At 34.0% G+C, this 14,746-nt stretch overlaps 1 protein-coding gene across 1 annotated transcript in view; it reads right to left on the bottom strand.

Moving 5' to 3' along the window:
* Window positions 1-3,522: 3,522 nt before the first annotated feature.
* LRRIQ1 (leucine-rich repeats and IQ motif containing 1) overlaps window positions 3,523-14,746 on the bottom strand; it is a 112,797-nt gene continuing 101,573 nt past the window's right edge. The window contains exon 27 of the mRNA XM_010561838.1: window positions 3,523-3,662. Within this exon, the coding sequence (XP_010560140.1) occupies window positions 3,523-3,662 (140 nt within the window). The remainder of the gene's footprint in view (window positions 3,663-14,746) is intronic.

Raw genomic sequence — 14,746 nt, 5'->3', positions numbered from 1 at the left:
ATGCATATTTGAATAACAGGATTATTAATAATTCATTATAATGATTTAGTAAGTCAAAATGTGACACCAACTCACCCTGCACCAAAGCTATGTCTATGCTATAAATACACTGGCTCCCTGCTGTTTACAGATCTGTTAAAACAAGAAATCTATTTGAGCAATAACCTTTTGAGTCAGCATGGTTACTGTTTAAGAGTGTCTTAACATGCAAGTAGGAAAAATCTTCCCGTTATTCAGTGAGAAACATTTCCTCACCGTGTTTTGTCATTCAGGTGTGGGTTATCTGAGTACCATTAACACCTCGTTCTCATTCAGAATATGCATTTTGGGGAGCATTTTGTCTGTTGCAGCAGGTAATGATGCTCCTAATGCCACTGTTCAAACGAAGGAGGCTTAAAGAACTCCCGTGCAGACCTTCAGGTAAGTTGCACAGGAGAAGACACTCCAGGGATCCGTTCAGGAGAGCTCGCAGAAAGCTTTGCAATTTGATTTGGTGAATGACATCCATCAAAGGATCAATGCATAAGTTCACCTCAGTTGTTTCATTCTTAATTTTGAACGAATGCTTTTCTGCATTTCCGAGACTCGAGCTTCATACATCCAAGGAAGATTTTTTAAAGAACTTACATGAAGTCCCTCCTCCTTCATGTTAACGGATCTACAGGGAACAGGAAAAAGTGCCAAGGAGATGATGCTAGTGAGCTGCAAAGAGGTCTGGAGCACCACAAAGGCAGTAGCGCATCTAGACACATGCACTTTCGGGGATTTGTGGTGCAGGTTTTGCTGCCCTGTCGCTGTGACTCACAGCTGCTCTGACAGAACAGATTGCCAGAGAAACTTACTTTTAAGAATATGTTCTTGTCCTAAATGGGAATTGCTGTATCGAGGAGTAGGGGTGGAGGGGAGAAAGAAAAGAAGGAAAAAATAAAAAACCCAAGAAAACAAAAAAGAACAAACAGAGAAGGAAAAGAAAACCCAAGAAAGAAAGCATGGAACAGCTTTCTGCTGTGCAGAACAGGGCTTGAAAAATTCATTCATAAACATGTCACCATGCGTAGCATTCATGTTACCTCTCACCTTACATACTGTAAGATGTGACTATGAACAGCAGGCATTTGCCTAGATTTAGGGTTGCTTCTCCTTATTCCTGAAAGCAATAACGGTCTTTCTGCTAGCTCGAAGAGAAGTTGTACCCTGCACATTTATCCATATTTGACCAGACACACTGTACTTTCAACACTACAATTCTTAAAAAAATGTGTTGGATACAATAATAAGACATCATCCTATTACATATGGCAATGTTATGTAATGAAAACAGCAACATGTTTTGGCATACTTTATAACTTAACTTGTGTTGGGTATACCACTTAACCTATGCATGACAATATCAACTTATGGAATAGCACACTAAGCATATTATGGACCTGAAAAGGTATGTCAGCAAATATTGTCACTCCAATTTGTAATTTAGTAAATTGTATGTTAAAACGCAACTATTTTCTCTTTGCAAAATAAAATGCCTTTAAAAATGTTGCCAAAACATTTTATTTAGGCTTCAAGGTGTTTCTCATTCAGAAACACCTGGAAAGCAAGAGATCAGGTATGACAACTTTTATACAGCAGATCTTTTTTAGATATAGATGATACAGATGTAGAAAGATTTATGAAATCTGAAATACAAGTATCTCTTATTTACAGCTGTGGTGATGTGCAGTATATTATGGACACTCTAGACAAATAGAGGGAATAGTCTGCAAGAAATGTGAAACTGTGAACTGCTTTATTTTGCATTTTGATCTCCAGTTAACAGCCATAACACTGGTGTATCTATTTACTGACCACATTGCCACATAGAGTGGCAGACATTTTGAACTAACAAAGTTTTTCCTACAAAACTTATATCCTTGATGATACAATTGAAATCACAAAAGCTCCAGTCTTTGGGGGTGACATTTAAAAGTCATTATACAGCAGATCTGGAAATCCAGTTTAACGCTTACTACATACATTGGGAAACTAACCAGATAACGTAAGCATCCAGTGATGTTTTATACCGTGCTGACAACCACAGCATTTCTATAGGAAGGCCGAGCAATCTTCACTGACCATCATTCCTCAGAAAGGTAAAGAAATCTTTTCTGAAGTAGGCTGCACTGACTTTTCAAAAGTAAAATGATAAGAAAAACAGCACGCTGAGTCAAACGAGCAAGGTTATTTACTGGAGGTTTTCCATGTGATTAGCCATCTTTTAATCTGAAAATGAATGTGAGTATTCACAAAAATGGTGATAACTGCTTTCAATCCATAGTCACACGCGTATGTTAGCATAAAAGGCACCTCACAAAATAATGTCGTATGTAATTGAAGTACATTTTAAAACCAGCCACAACATAAGAATTTATGTTCTTTACTGACTTGAAGTTTCAAGCCCTATTACCCTCCCCACCTCTCTCCCAGGCTGTAGGGGGTTGAGGCTTCACAATATTGACAAAAACAGATGAGGAAATACCAAAGACAGACTTCTCTAGATCAATTAACAACTTCTACCTTCAAAGCAGAAAACATTAAAATAACATTAGGCTTTGGAATCAGGGAACATTTTCTGTCCTGTATGGTGATGGACAAAGCATTCACTAGAAGTAACGAGTTAGATACCCATGACTAGTTATAACAACACTTCTTCTCTTTCTTTAGATCTTCTTGCACCACAAAACTTTTACACATGGGTCTGAAGGAGTCTGGCTACATGAACAAATAAAGTTGGGTTACCAGTGTCATGTAGATGTAATGTTACATTACCCCAGAACAAAATGAGAACTTAGTAAATTTATTTTTTTCTTTAAACCTCTAGGAAAATGTAAGAAGTCTTTGAAAGTATAAAAATGTAACAGGTTGCTTTATCATATTATGACTATAACTTAGGATGAAAGTTCTAGAGGACTTCTCACATTACTAAAAAAAGATGTGTGTCCCTACCAGTTGTAGGTTACTGTGAATTTTTGCTGCTTCAGTAAAATATTCTAAACAGACTTCTGTAAGAATGACACCACTGGCTGATATAGCTCACAACACAGTGTGCAAGCATGGATTTTATTTGTGAGAAAATGAGAATTCAGTGTTTTGATATGTGACATACATCACATGAGCATGAGCCATTATTACATTTACACACCTCAACCAGTTCTTATAAGCAGGCCTAAACTTATTCACTGTACAACAGTCCTTGTAGGGTTAATCAGTTCTGCATTCTACACCACATGAACATATAAGCAATTGAAAACACAAACTATGATAACTTACTGACAGGTATAAAATAGTTTGACCAAAAAAACCACCCCAAAACCCAAACCACTGTAACCACGTATAATAAAATAAGTCAAATGCAATTAACTGAAACTGTTGGTTATTACTGGTAATAAACAAGAATCCAAAAATTCATATTCACAGGCTTAAAAAGAAACAGCTCTCCATATACTCTCCAGATTTGATTAAATCATCTAGTTAAATTATCTCCAATATTCAGCTAATATTTTTAAGCTTTTGCCTTTTTTTGCCTGCTCCCCATCCTCCGCTGAGCTGCACTGGATGGTCTCGAAATGATATCCGCTCTTTATGAGATGGACCCAAACATGATTTTTCTGGAGTAGATACATTCTTTTCTAAACAATAAACAGACATGTGAAATTAAAAACCAAACAAATACAACTCCCCAAATTTCACTGCATCATATTCTTTTTGAGATAATAATATACATTAATATGTCTAATTTGATAGTACACAACTTTTATAATTATGTATTGCTCACTGTTTTAAAAGTAATACAAGTATTTTCACAAGGTAGTACTTTTTTAAAAACAAACTCCTTATTAAAATAGACAGTAAAATTACTACACGAAATTATCTTGTTTTTAAAAGTGCCACTGTCTGTATCTTTTGAACATATTTTAAACACATACAGAGACACGCAATGCTTTTGACACAGAAACTAGTAATGTCATTCATCCTTCAAGTGGATGGAGGACTAGTTCGGACGATATGTCTAATTAACAATTGTTTTGCTATATTAGACCAAATAAAAGAGAGATTTCTTTTTTTCAAAGCTCAAGTATACTTAAACTTGGATGCTGAACAGTGTCCCAGCAAGTTTAAGCGAACATAGAAGTAGGTGAAACAATCACTTTCCTTGTCATGCATACAGATGCTTCAGTAATTTAGATAATAGTTTCTACAAAATACTTAAGACAATTATTTAAATAAAATAACCTGTAGACCTGACCAAAGGTATGATATTTATTTTACACAAACCAACACTTTACAGATGGAAATATCTTTCTTAGATGTTTGTAAGGAAGAAAGCAACTATGGAAGACAACTCGAACTGCAAGAGAGTGATATGATATTCACAGTACAGCAGTTTTATATATATATATATATATATATATATATAAAAATATATAAAATCAGCATGCAATCTTAGCTTATCAGATAAAAACTTTACAAATATCTTTTTGCCACCTATCAAAGGAAAAGATTACTAACTACATATTTTTAGTAAGTATTTTTGATTTTTTAACTTTTCAGTACTTTTCAATAGGAAAATTAGATTTCTCAGAAAAAATAGTCACCCCAAATTAAAACAAAGCTTAAATCATATGACTGAGTATCATTCTATCTACTAATATATACAACATAGCTATAAAGTACAAACAGTAGGAATTTCTTTGTTTTCTCATGGATGCTTTTCTGTAGTCTGCTAGATCAAAATGTCAGGAGCTTTTCCCAGCCTACACTTCCCTTTTTTATGAAGTTTTGAATTATTGCAAATGTATCTTACTAAATAGTCTTCTCTTTTTGCAGTCAAGGGCTTTCAAGTATTTTTAACATGATCTCTGTTTTCTTATGGCTCTACAGATGTAGTCAATTGGTTTTTTTCTTAACATATATAACTTACTCTAGGTCTACCTGATAAAGGTTTAAAATACTAACGTCTTGCCTTTACAGCATTCCCAGTCTCCTCGCCTTTGGATCCTTTTATTTAACACCTGAAATGCTAGCAGATATCTCTAGTGCAGAAAGGCTTTTGTTAAAGAGCAGAGAAGAAAGTTATTTAATCAAGCAGTAAACCTTCCATAAATTCTTTTGACTGGTAACCATAATGTATTCACTGAAGGCTGAAACCCTCAAATTAGTAAATGAAGTGGTTAATTAGTGAAACTTCAAAATAAATCTAATGTGGTAATAATATTAAAAAAATTGCATCCCTTTAATTTAAAGAGATGTTTTCTGAAGTAGCAAGCATTGTTAAACAACAAAAAGATTTAAGACTGGAAGATGTTCTTTGCTAAAAAGAAAAGTGTGTGTGTGTGGGAATAGCTATTGCATGTTTAGGCTGGAAAAGAAGTTTTGGGGGAACTTATGTGTGAGACTGACTGTCCTGTGCATTCATCTTCAAGGCTGTATCAATGATAAAGGTAAACTAGATATACCAGTTATTTATTTCTATATTTTGACAAAACAAATATTTATTATTACATTATTTTAAAAACAGAATAAATACAAATGCCAGAACAAAAGCATCAGTACTAAAGTTGAAAATTAGTTTAGAAGTGATAGAGTCAATGTAGCAAATCAGGAAGTCAACCTCATCCTAATTGCCTAATCTGGATTATTTCTGGACTAAAAACCTCACTTGTTTATGAACCTGTCTGTACTGCTAAATATTATTTTCGTGATGGACTTCAGGAATCTGTAAATGTAGGTTTTTTTCTGATTTTCCACTTATAACTATATGCAATTCATTGGAAGGGATATACTGTCCTTCCATTACTATGAAATGTATATTACTACTCCATAAAAAAAGCACAAAGACTTCCTGTAATTTGCTGCAAGAAACTTGTGAAAAGTCTTCATAAATTACTAATATATCCTTTTATTTTGGCAGAATAACAGCCACATCTGTCATAGCATGAATTCTACTTGTCTAAACTTCAGAGTCAAAAGTTCACAAATTTAATTTTTTTTATTTTTAATTGTAACTGATTTAAACATTGTTTAGAGGCCAGCGTAGTCAAATATTTTGTGACTAAAACATAATAACTTATCAATTTTGAGTGCATATAAGCTGTCTGACAAAACAATGTCTTCAATGTCTGTGAGAATCATAGCTCAGGATTTGTAGACCCTCAGTAATAGAGCAGGATAACTTCCTCAGCCTGAAGGTATTTTTGCAAAATCCCGGATACTCTAAAGGTGTAGACTCTCTGCTCCCTTGAATGCAGGTTTAACAAATCTGAGGCTACCCCGAAGTCTGACAGTCACAGCTCCCTTTATCTAGCCTGAAGTGCTGGTTAGATTTCCTAGGGCCTGCTTTAAACTTTACTGTACAGTAGTGACCTAGACAAACTGAATTAAAGCATAGACTACTCTGTATTCTTTTTTTCCATCGTTCACACAGTTCTCAGCACTTTCAGCCAAATAAAATAAACCATTGTAAGGAATGATCAACTAATTTAGAATGAAACATCTACAAGACAGGTTTGTTGTAAATCACTGTAAATCAGTTCCTTTCTATGTCCCATCTTTGAAATGGGCATAACCATGTTTGCTCTTCTGATAAAGCACTTTTGAGACCTACATAATAGTACTGAGAAATGGGTATTATTATCAACCCTGCTGTTCCAGTTTTGGGTCTAACTGGAGTGATGAAAGATAGAACTGGGAAGGAGATCCTGCAGCCTATTCCCTGAAGAAGAATTCTCAAATACAGATATGAGTCAGACTGGCATATAGGCACAGTGAAGTTTGCTTACTCCTATTCATATTATACCGAATTCTCAGACATTATACTTACAGACTGCTAGTGGCTTAAATGTTAATTATGGTTGAAAAATTGTGTCATAAAGCAAAGAAACACCTCATTTACAGCGAAGGTATTAGTCAAATATAAGAAAAGTTTTTATTGCAGTTCTTTCTCCTAGAGTTTAATGCAAGAACTAACAGAAAGAAAAATGAATATATAGGAATGGAATGCATTGCAATTATAGGACTTACCTGATTTATTAGACATGTGCCCACAAATTACTATGCTTATTTTTAATTCATGTCTTTTGCTATTTCAGTGAAAAAACTAGGTATGAACACTCTTGTGGTGAAGTAAGAGCAGCTTCATACTTAAGTAAGCATTTAGGTACAGTCTTGCAAGAAGTAAAAATACTGCATATAAATTAAGACTAAAACTCAGCTATTTTGTTGTCAATACCTGTGTTTACAACAGGTTTTCTGATTCTACATTATTCAAACAGGCAATTTTTTTGTTTAGAAGTATTCAAAAAGACAGCTCCACTATGAAATGGTTAGAATTTTGTCTAGATCGAGGGGATGAGGGAAGACAAGAGAGTCAGGTAAGGGATGATAATGCCACTTTGAATTAAGGGAGTGAACCCAGAAATGTTCCTTAAAAATATAGTCTCATTGTTCTTAAAAAAAACACCAAGACCAAAACCAAACCAAACAAAACATATTAAAATGAATAGGTAACTGAATCCTTATTATATATGTTTCACTTATATTTGTTGTCTTTACTTATATTTATTGTGCTTTACTTCTCCTCCTTGGATGTAAATACATTTATACCTGCTCAGGGGAAGTTGTGCAATTTTACCGCTTCATGAGATTTTGTTTATTTTAAGAAAAGGCGAGAAAAAAATAAAAGGTGGGGAGGATACTTAGTTCAATGTATGGAAAAATAAAGCAAAGATTCAACAAAAACCAATGAATGATAGCAAATGAAAACATTTTGCATTTTTAAAAATGTTCTACCAAGCACACACCTGAAGTGCTGCAAGGTCAGATATTCAGGTATTATTAAAATATTCAAAATCTCCGTGAGATCCTTCAACTGTTCTTCAGGGTGTACTTTATTTGAAAGTCTTACTTTACACCTCAATATTTTTTTTGAGAGAGCTTATATCTTTCTCTTAGAGCATTACTAACGATGTGAGCAGTTTTCACAGCAAGCTTGGATTTGCAGTACCTCCATTTTTCCCTAAACTGCAATGCGTCTTGCAAACAAACAGTTCACGTATCAGCATATATGAGTCAATAAAATTATTATCAGAACTTTTTGATAATAGGTATAATAAGAGGTGACATTTACAGTCGCATTCTGCTATAAATATAAAGAGATCTGCTAGGCATATATTTCACTAATATGCATATATACACACATAGGTATGCACATGTGCATTTGTGATTTATGAATAACTGTAAGCATGATCATAATACTTTCTTTTCATGTTATGTTCCATGAGTATATTTGTAGTGCGCCTTATTCAAAGGCAACAACAGAAAGATTCACATTGTTTCAAGATATAAGTATCTTTACTAAATAGAAATTAGAACTATTACATTGGTTTTACCCTATAAAGTACTGATATCTTTTACATTAGTAACAGCAGCAACAACAAGAACAACAGCAATAATAATAATAATAATAATAATAATAATAATAATTTTTTTTTTTTTACCACTACTGGTACTAGAATTAAATAGAACCTGGCAAGTGTATTATGTATAATTTAACATGATATACAGTTATTCTAATACCCACTCATGTGGGAACAAAATCTTAGCCAAGAAAAGCAGTTTAATTTCTCCTATCCCAAACTAGGCTTCGGAAGACAGGCTGTAACAGTTATTATACTGTACTTCTATTAATTGCAATATTTGACTATATGAAGCTCCAGTATAGTCTGAGAGATTTTCAGGTGCCTGTATATATCAAATAACCATTTCTTTTGAGTATGTGCTGAAAGCTTGTCTTGGGTTAAGTTCACATGCTTCCATTTCTAAGCAGTCACTTTTGTGTTGTTTAATCTGTTTTCTGCTATTGATTTGTTCTGGTCTTTTTTGGTTAAAGTCTGGGTCTTTTAACAAATGTCAAGGTTTACATATCCTCTGTTTTGATAAGTAATGCAATATGTAAAATGCTTTGAATGAAATTCTTGGTGTCCAAGAAGAAAAGCTTTGTTAAACAGGTTATGATAGAAATTTTATGATGTATAGTAGACGTCATAGGGCATTTATCGATCCACCTAACATTGTGTGTCTGGAGATATAATTTATTTCAAAGTCCTTACCATATTGTATCACTTAAGAGCAAATACAGCATAAGAAGGCATGGAGAAAAAACTTCAACATTTTAATGAAAGTGACCAGAACGAATCCTCAGCAGTAAAGCGTTTACATCAATTTAAGCTCTAGAAAGAAGCTAGGTTCAGCAGGTCTGTGAAAAATGTAAATGCTACCATCTCAGAAAAGTTACTTTTTAATAATATTACTTATGGCTATATTGAAGTGGGATCAAAATTTTTTTTTCTGGTTGCATTCTTTACATCAAAACAAAAATATACTTATTGTATTGCAATTTTACATTAACTTTTTGTATTTCACACTTATATTTGAATAGCACTGAGAAGCCTCAGGAGCATCTTATATGAAATCCCACATAATATGTAAAGATATAGCTCCTTTCCATATGGAGATTTGAAGATATAACACACTCATGATTAATTTATATTTTTTTTGTAAGCAACTGATTAACTTTGTCTGTAAATCTCCTTGACTTCAAGTTGGTAGGACTAGAGACTAATCTTAAAATTTTATAGAAACAATGAACTTACTTAACTATCTTTGTTTATCAAACATTGATGTTGTTCTAACCAGATCATGCTGACAATGACATACCTGAATAATCTGAACACTAAAATGTGACTCAGTCACATGAAGGGGTTCAGATAGATAAGCATTTACAAGAATAAGTTATAAACACTTATTAATTGCCATTCTACACACTTGAAATAAACAACATGATAAACATAATGCTCCAAATATGTTACTGTAAAATATAACATTTTCCTAACTATGAACAGGACTTGTAGCACCATTGGTTATTAAAGCCCAATCTTTATTTCAGGTCCTTATCTGTTTCCCCAATTTTGACCATTTAGGATAAAATTTTACATACAGAGTATCTGCCTTTGGCTGAAGCTTTCTGAAAGGTCAGTCACTTTTAAGAAAATATGTGAAATATTTATGTTGCCCTTTGCAGAGGGGACTTGAAGTCCACCAAATAAGAGAAACTTGCTTTTAGGATCTGTCCAAATTTGGATCAAGAATATACAAATGGAAGTTTCTACATGATCGGAGGAGAACTTCTTGATTTTTTTGGCTATATTCCCTAAAATACCAGTCAGCATGGAAACACGCTTTACCATGAGATTACACTGAGCTAAGCAAGACTATTCCTAAAAATAATGTTGAAGATCATGCTAGGTCAGGGAACTGAAGAGCCTGCTTGTTTCATGCTCTCTGTAGCAGATAGAGCCCAGCTACAGGAGCCATGGAGAGGGGAAGAAGGAAAGCCTCTACAGAAAGGAGACTGAGAGAAGAGGCAGAGGGCTGGAATTAAAACCTGAGAGAGAGATGAGACTGACTTGGAGTTAAGGTGAGAGAAACTAAGGGTAACTTGGCAATACCCTGACATAGGTGGCACAAGAGCCTTGAATGACTTGACAAATAGACTGACACTGAGAGCAGAGAGAAAACGTCAGGAAGAAAAAAGTTGTGAATTGACAAAGGGGAACTGAGTAAGAATAAAGAAGATGGATTAAGGGGCACTAGGTGGGCCCTAACTCTCAGAACTTACGTAATTAAAAGAAGTGAAAATACATGTGACAATAAGAAAGGATACAGAGAATAAGTATATTAAGACTCTGGATTCAAGAATTGCCTGAATAGTACACTAAACCAGGCCAAATTTGAAGGAGATTTCAACTAGGAGATTCATAATCTGAGGAATACTGGCAAGGAATATCTAGATACAAAAGGGAAGAGAGAGAGAGGAAAAAGGTAATCAGACAAGGATCTGTGCAAACAAACACAAGACTTGATGGTGACTGTGGAAAGGAAGCCTAAGAGAAGAGGGGAGAGGAAGCTTATGCTGGAATAAGAAGTTGGAGGAGCAGAAAGAAGAGTTGGTCATAGTAAAAGAAAGGATTACAGAACACAAGTGTGGAAAAGTCAGCAATGAAAAAGAGACAAATTAGAAGGAAAAAAACAAGGCAAGAAAGATTGTCTTGGGGAAAAAATCTATAGACACATCTTCGCCATCCAGTGCAAAAACTCTGTAACAGCCCAACATTCATTACTGGGTCTTCCTGGGCACTGACTTGAGAAATATTTTTGAAGCTCCTTGACAAATAGCCCACAGCAAAGTAAAACTAAAATTGTTATTATTTACTCATACCATATGACAGAAATGCTTGTGGTGGGTCTAATGGTTCCAAGGTTCCAAGTGTGTATCTAAGTAGTTACATGTAAGTCAATGTCTCAGAATGGATTTTCTCTTTTTTTTTTTTTAACCTGGTTTCTCTTTAAAAAAAACAACATACCCCCACTCGTCACATGCTCTGAACCCTCAAACCCTACTAAAAGACTATCAGGCCTTAAAATTAAGCACTTAAAATTTAGGAAGTCCCTCTGTGTATCTGTTATACATAGTTCTTGAGTGATTTTTGTAATTCAAAACACAGATGATGAAATTACATGAAATAATGTATCATTTTACTCCCTATTCTGCTAAATTTAATGAAAGCAAGTTCTAAGTGCCCTTTAAAATCTGCATTTAGGTAATTTTTTAAATATGTAACCTCAAAGTGAATTAAGCAGCATCTCGTAAATTATCATTCTGTAGTCTGTTCAAAAAGATTAGGTATGTGGTGTTTGACAGTTAACTAATATATAGAAAAATACATATCCATCTCCATAATAATTTCAAGTGGTTAGGAAAGCAGTATCTTTTGGCTGTGTGTAACAAATAGAAAAAAGTTCTGATCCTGCAGAATATGTCAAATTTGCATGCGTGAGTATTCTCATTATGCAAAATTATACACAAGTACTGCCCTGGTCCAGGTTTTCTTCTTAATCACTCTCACCAATAGTTGAATTTTTAAAACACTTGGGCATGGAAATCAGTGGAATTACACTAATGAGCTAGGCCTACACGTATGTTTCCTTACATTTTAAGAAAATATAAGTTATTAAGATTGCCTACTGCAAGAACAGGGAAATATCAGATGTGCTACCTGTGAACAGAAAAAAAAAACAGTAAAAAATTGAAGTTTTTTTGCATAGTGTATTAGATGCATGTATCATACTGAAATCTGGCTTAGTGGCTTTGATGAAGCCAGGATTTCATCTCTTTTAACGTCATGATTTTATGTTCACTTTTGAGAGAAGCCTTCTTCTCAAGCAGATAATATTAAGATAAATAGCTCTCTGCACACATAAATGGCGACACCTATACTGATTTACTTCACTTCTGAACACAGGATTTATATCTATACTGGAAAGAAATTCATGGTACATACCTGATTTTTCCTAGTTTCCTCATTATAAACTGTTGAATTTTACTAATGTTTCTTGAAGGACTACTGCACTTCTATTGTTACTCAATACAACATCTCCCCAGTTAAAAAAAAAATAAATCAGTGAATTTAAGAAACTGAAAGCATGAGTTAGACCTACATTGTCACCAGTTATTTTGTGAATTAACCATTCTACCTTTTGACATATCCCTTGATTTTGTCACCATACTGTAACTAGTTTGTTGTTTGCATGGCTGTGCCTGTGTATATCCATCTATAAGAGTACTCCTTTGTTGACATGGCAGCTTCCAAATAGTTTATCCAGTTCACAAATGAGAAGGACGCCCCTTCCCTTTCCTAACAGTTAAACATAATGATGCTATCACCCTTTCATCGCAGATACATAAACTTTATACAAGGATGGGTTATATCATGACTATTATTTCTGCAGATAGGAAAATTGATGTATATAGGTTCAAAATGACATTCCTAATACAACTAACAGGTTAGTGACAGAACTGGAAAAAGCCAGAACTCTTGAACCTGCAGTCAAATACTTTCTCTCATGTGGATAAAATGTATCCTATCAGCACCATGCTCAGAAAAGTAGGTTTTAGTATCTAGGTCTGCACGTGAACAAGTTCCATTGTGCTGTGTATTTTCACATATAGGCCATCAAGTAAAGTTCAGCATACTGAAAAATGTTTAAAATATAATGACGAGTATTGTACTGATTTATTCATTTCTAATACAGTGCCTTTTCTCACTGATCATTTGAAAGAAAGCATCAATGTCAGATTAAAAATTTGGATGTGACACAGTATTAAGATTATGAGCTTTATCTACCTGCACCATAAGTTTGCAGGATATGAGCGAGCTCTTCTTTGGAAGTCATTAAAGAATTTCAAATTCATATAGAGTTGTGCCACTGCTCAATTAGCCCATCTCTCTGCATGGCTTTTTGCCTAGGTACCATTCTATTCTAAGGTGTCTAAGGGTTTCCAGACTGAGGCTGTTTTGCATTCTTTCAGCTTAGAACATAGGTTTAATTAGTTTCTGTTTTCCTCTGACTGGGTAAATATATGCTATGCATTAATGTATGGTGGGTCGACAGCTCTTTTACTGAGGCATATTTTTTTTTGCATTCTGGTAAGATGTACAGAGGTATCTGTGCGGGAAAAAATATTATGTTGAAAGGATGTTCAAAACAATATTCATATTTTCTACTAGGTATCAAACCCTGGTAAATTTTAATTACTTCAGAACTGTAACCCCCTTTCTTATCCATTATATCCATATTATATCCATTTTCTGAGCACAAAAATATTAATAGTACAGAATCATCTTGCTATCTTTTATTGGACAAAATGCATGTCCAGTAGTATTCACTTGGTCATATAACCAGATGTGGCTTACAGAGAGACAGCCTTATTCCTAAAATTGTGACAGCAGTTGTGATTTCTAAGGTAAACTGGGTTCAGCATTTTGCTTAAGTAATTTTGCTTTTAAGTAATTTGTACTGTAAATATCTTCTACAAATTTACAGCATTTCTACACATTTCTAAGGAAAGAGAATAGATTTTACCATTATCTTCTAGGAAGTCTGCTAAGCAGGTAAATGCTGAGAAATTGAAAGGACTACTTAATAAGTACCTCCATATTTGATCCCATGCTTCTAAGACGTTTCTTACTTAGTTTCTACAATATGGCAAACTTCTAAATCAGACTGCATAAGCCAAAAAAAAAAAAAAAAAAAAGAAAGAAGGAAAGAAAAGAAGACCACCAGAAATCTGCTCGGTAAAATATGAGTAAAGGCATGAAGAGAGAGCTTAAGAATGAGATGTTTATTGCACACAGGGAGTTTACAAATCCTAAATGAAAGACAGCAGTTATGGAACTAGAATATATAGACAATACTAATGCTAAGGAGAAAGGAGAAGGAAAGCAGGAATTATTTAAAGAAGTGAAGCTTCTGCTTAAAACAAAGTTGAAGACTTCATAAGGACTCTCATTATCAAAGAAAGGAAGGCAAAAGAAATCAAGGTGGGGGTTCTGTCAAGAGGAAAAAGAAGAATTGAGAAAAAGATGTAAAAAGGAAAGTGAAATAAAAGTTACTGTGTTTGCTTTTTTTTTTAATTTGAAGTCTTTCCACTGTAAGAAAGGCATTATTAAACTTCATTAAATTAATTTCACTGTTTAACAGAATGGTAAAATTTGAATTTATCTGAGAAATGAAATTGATAACTGTTTTGTAGTGTATTTATGGGCTGTTTTTTAAACTAGGGGTGATTAAGGAATCACAAGATTTAGGTCCAAAT

This window comes from Haliaeetus leucocephalus, unplaced genomic scaffold (genome assembly GCF_000737465.1).
Source record: "Haliaeetus leucocephalus isolate CR32 unplaced genomic scaffold, Haliaeetus_leucocephalus-4.0 Scaffold151, whole genome shotgun sequence".
NCBI classification, from domain to species: Eukaryota; Metazoa; Chordata; class Aves; order Accipitriformes; family Accipitridae; genus Haliaeetus; species Haliaeetus leucocephalus.
The sequence above is the reverse complement of the archived record's forward strand: the minus strand, read 5'-3'. Positions and strand labels throughout refer to the sequence as shown.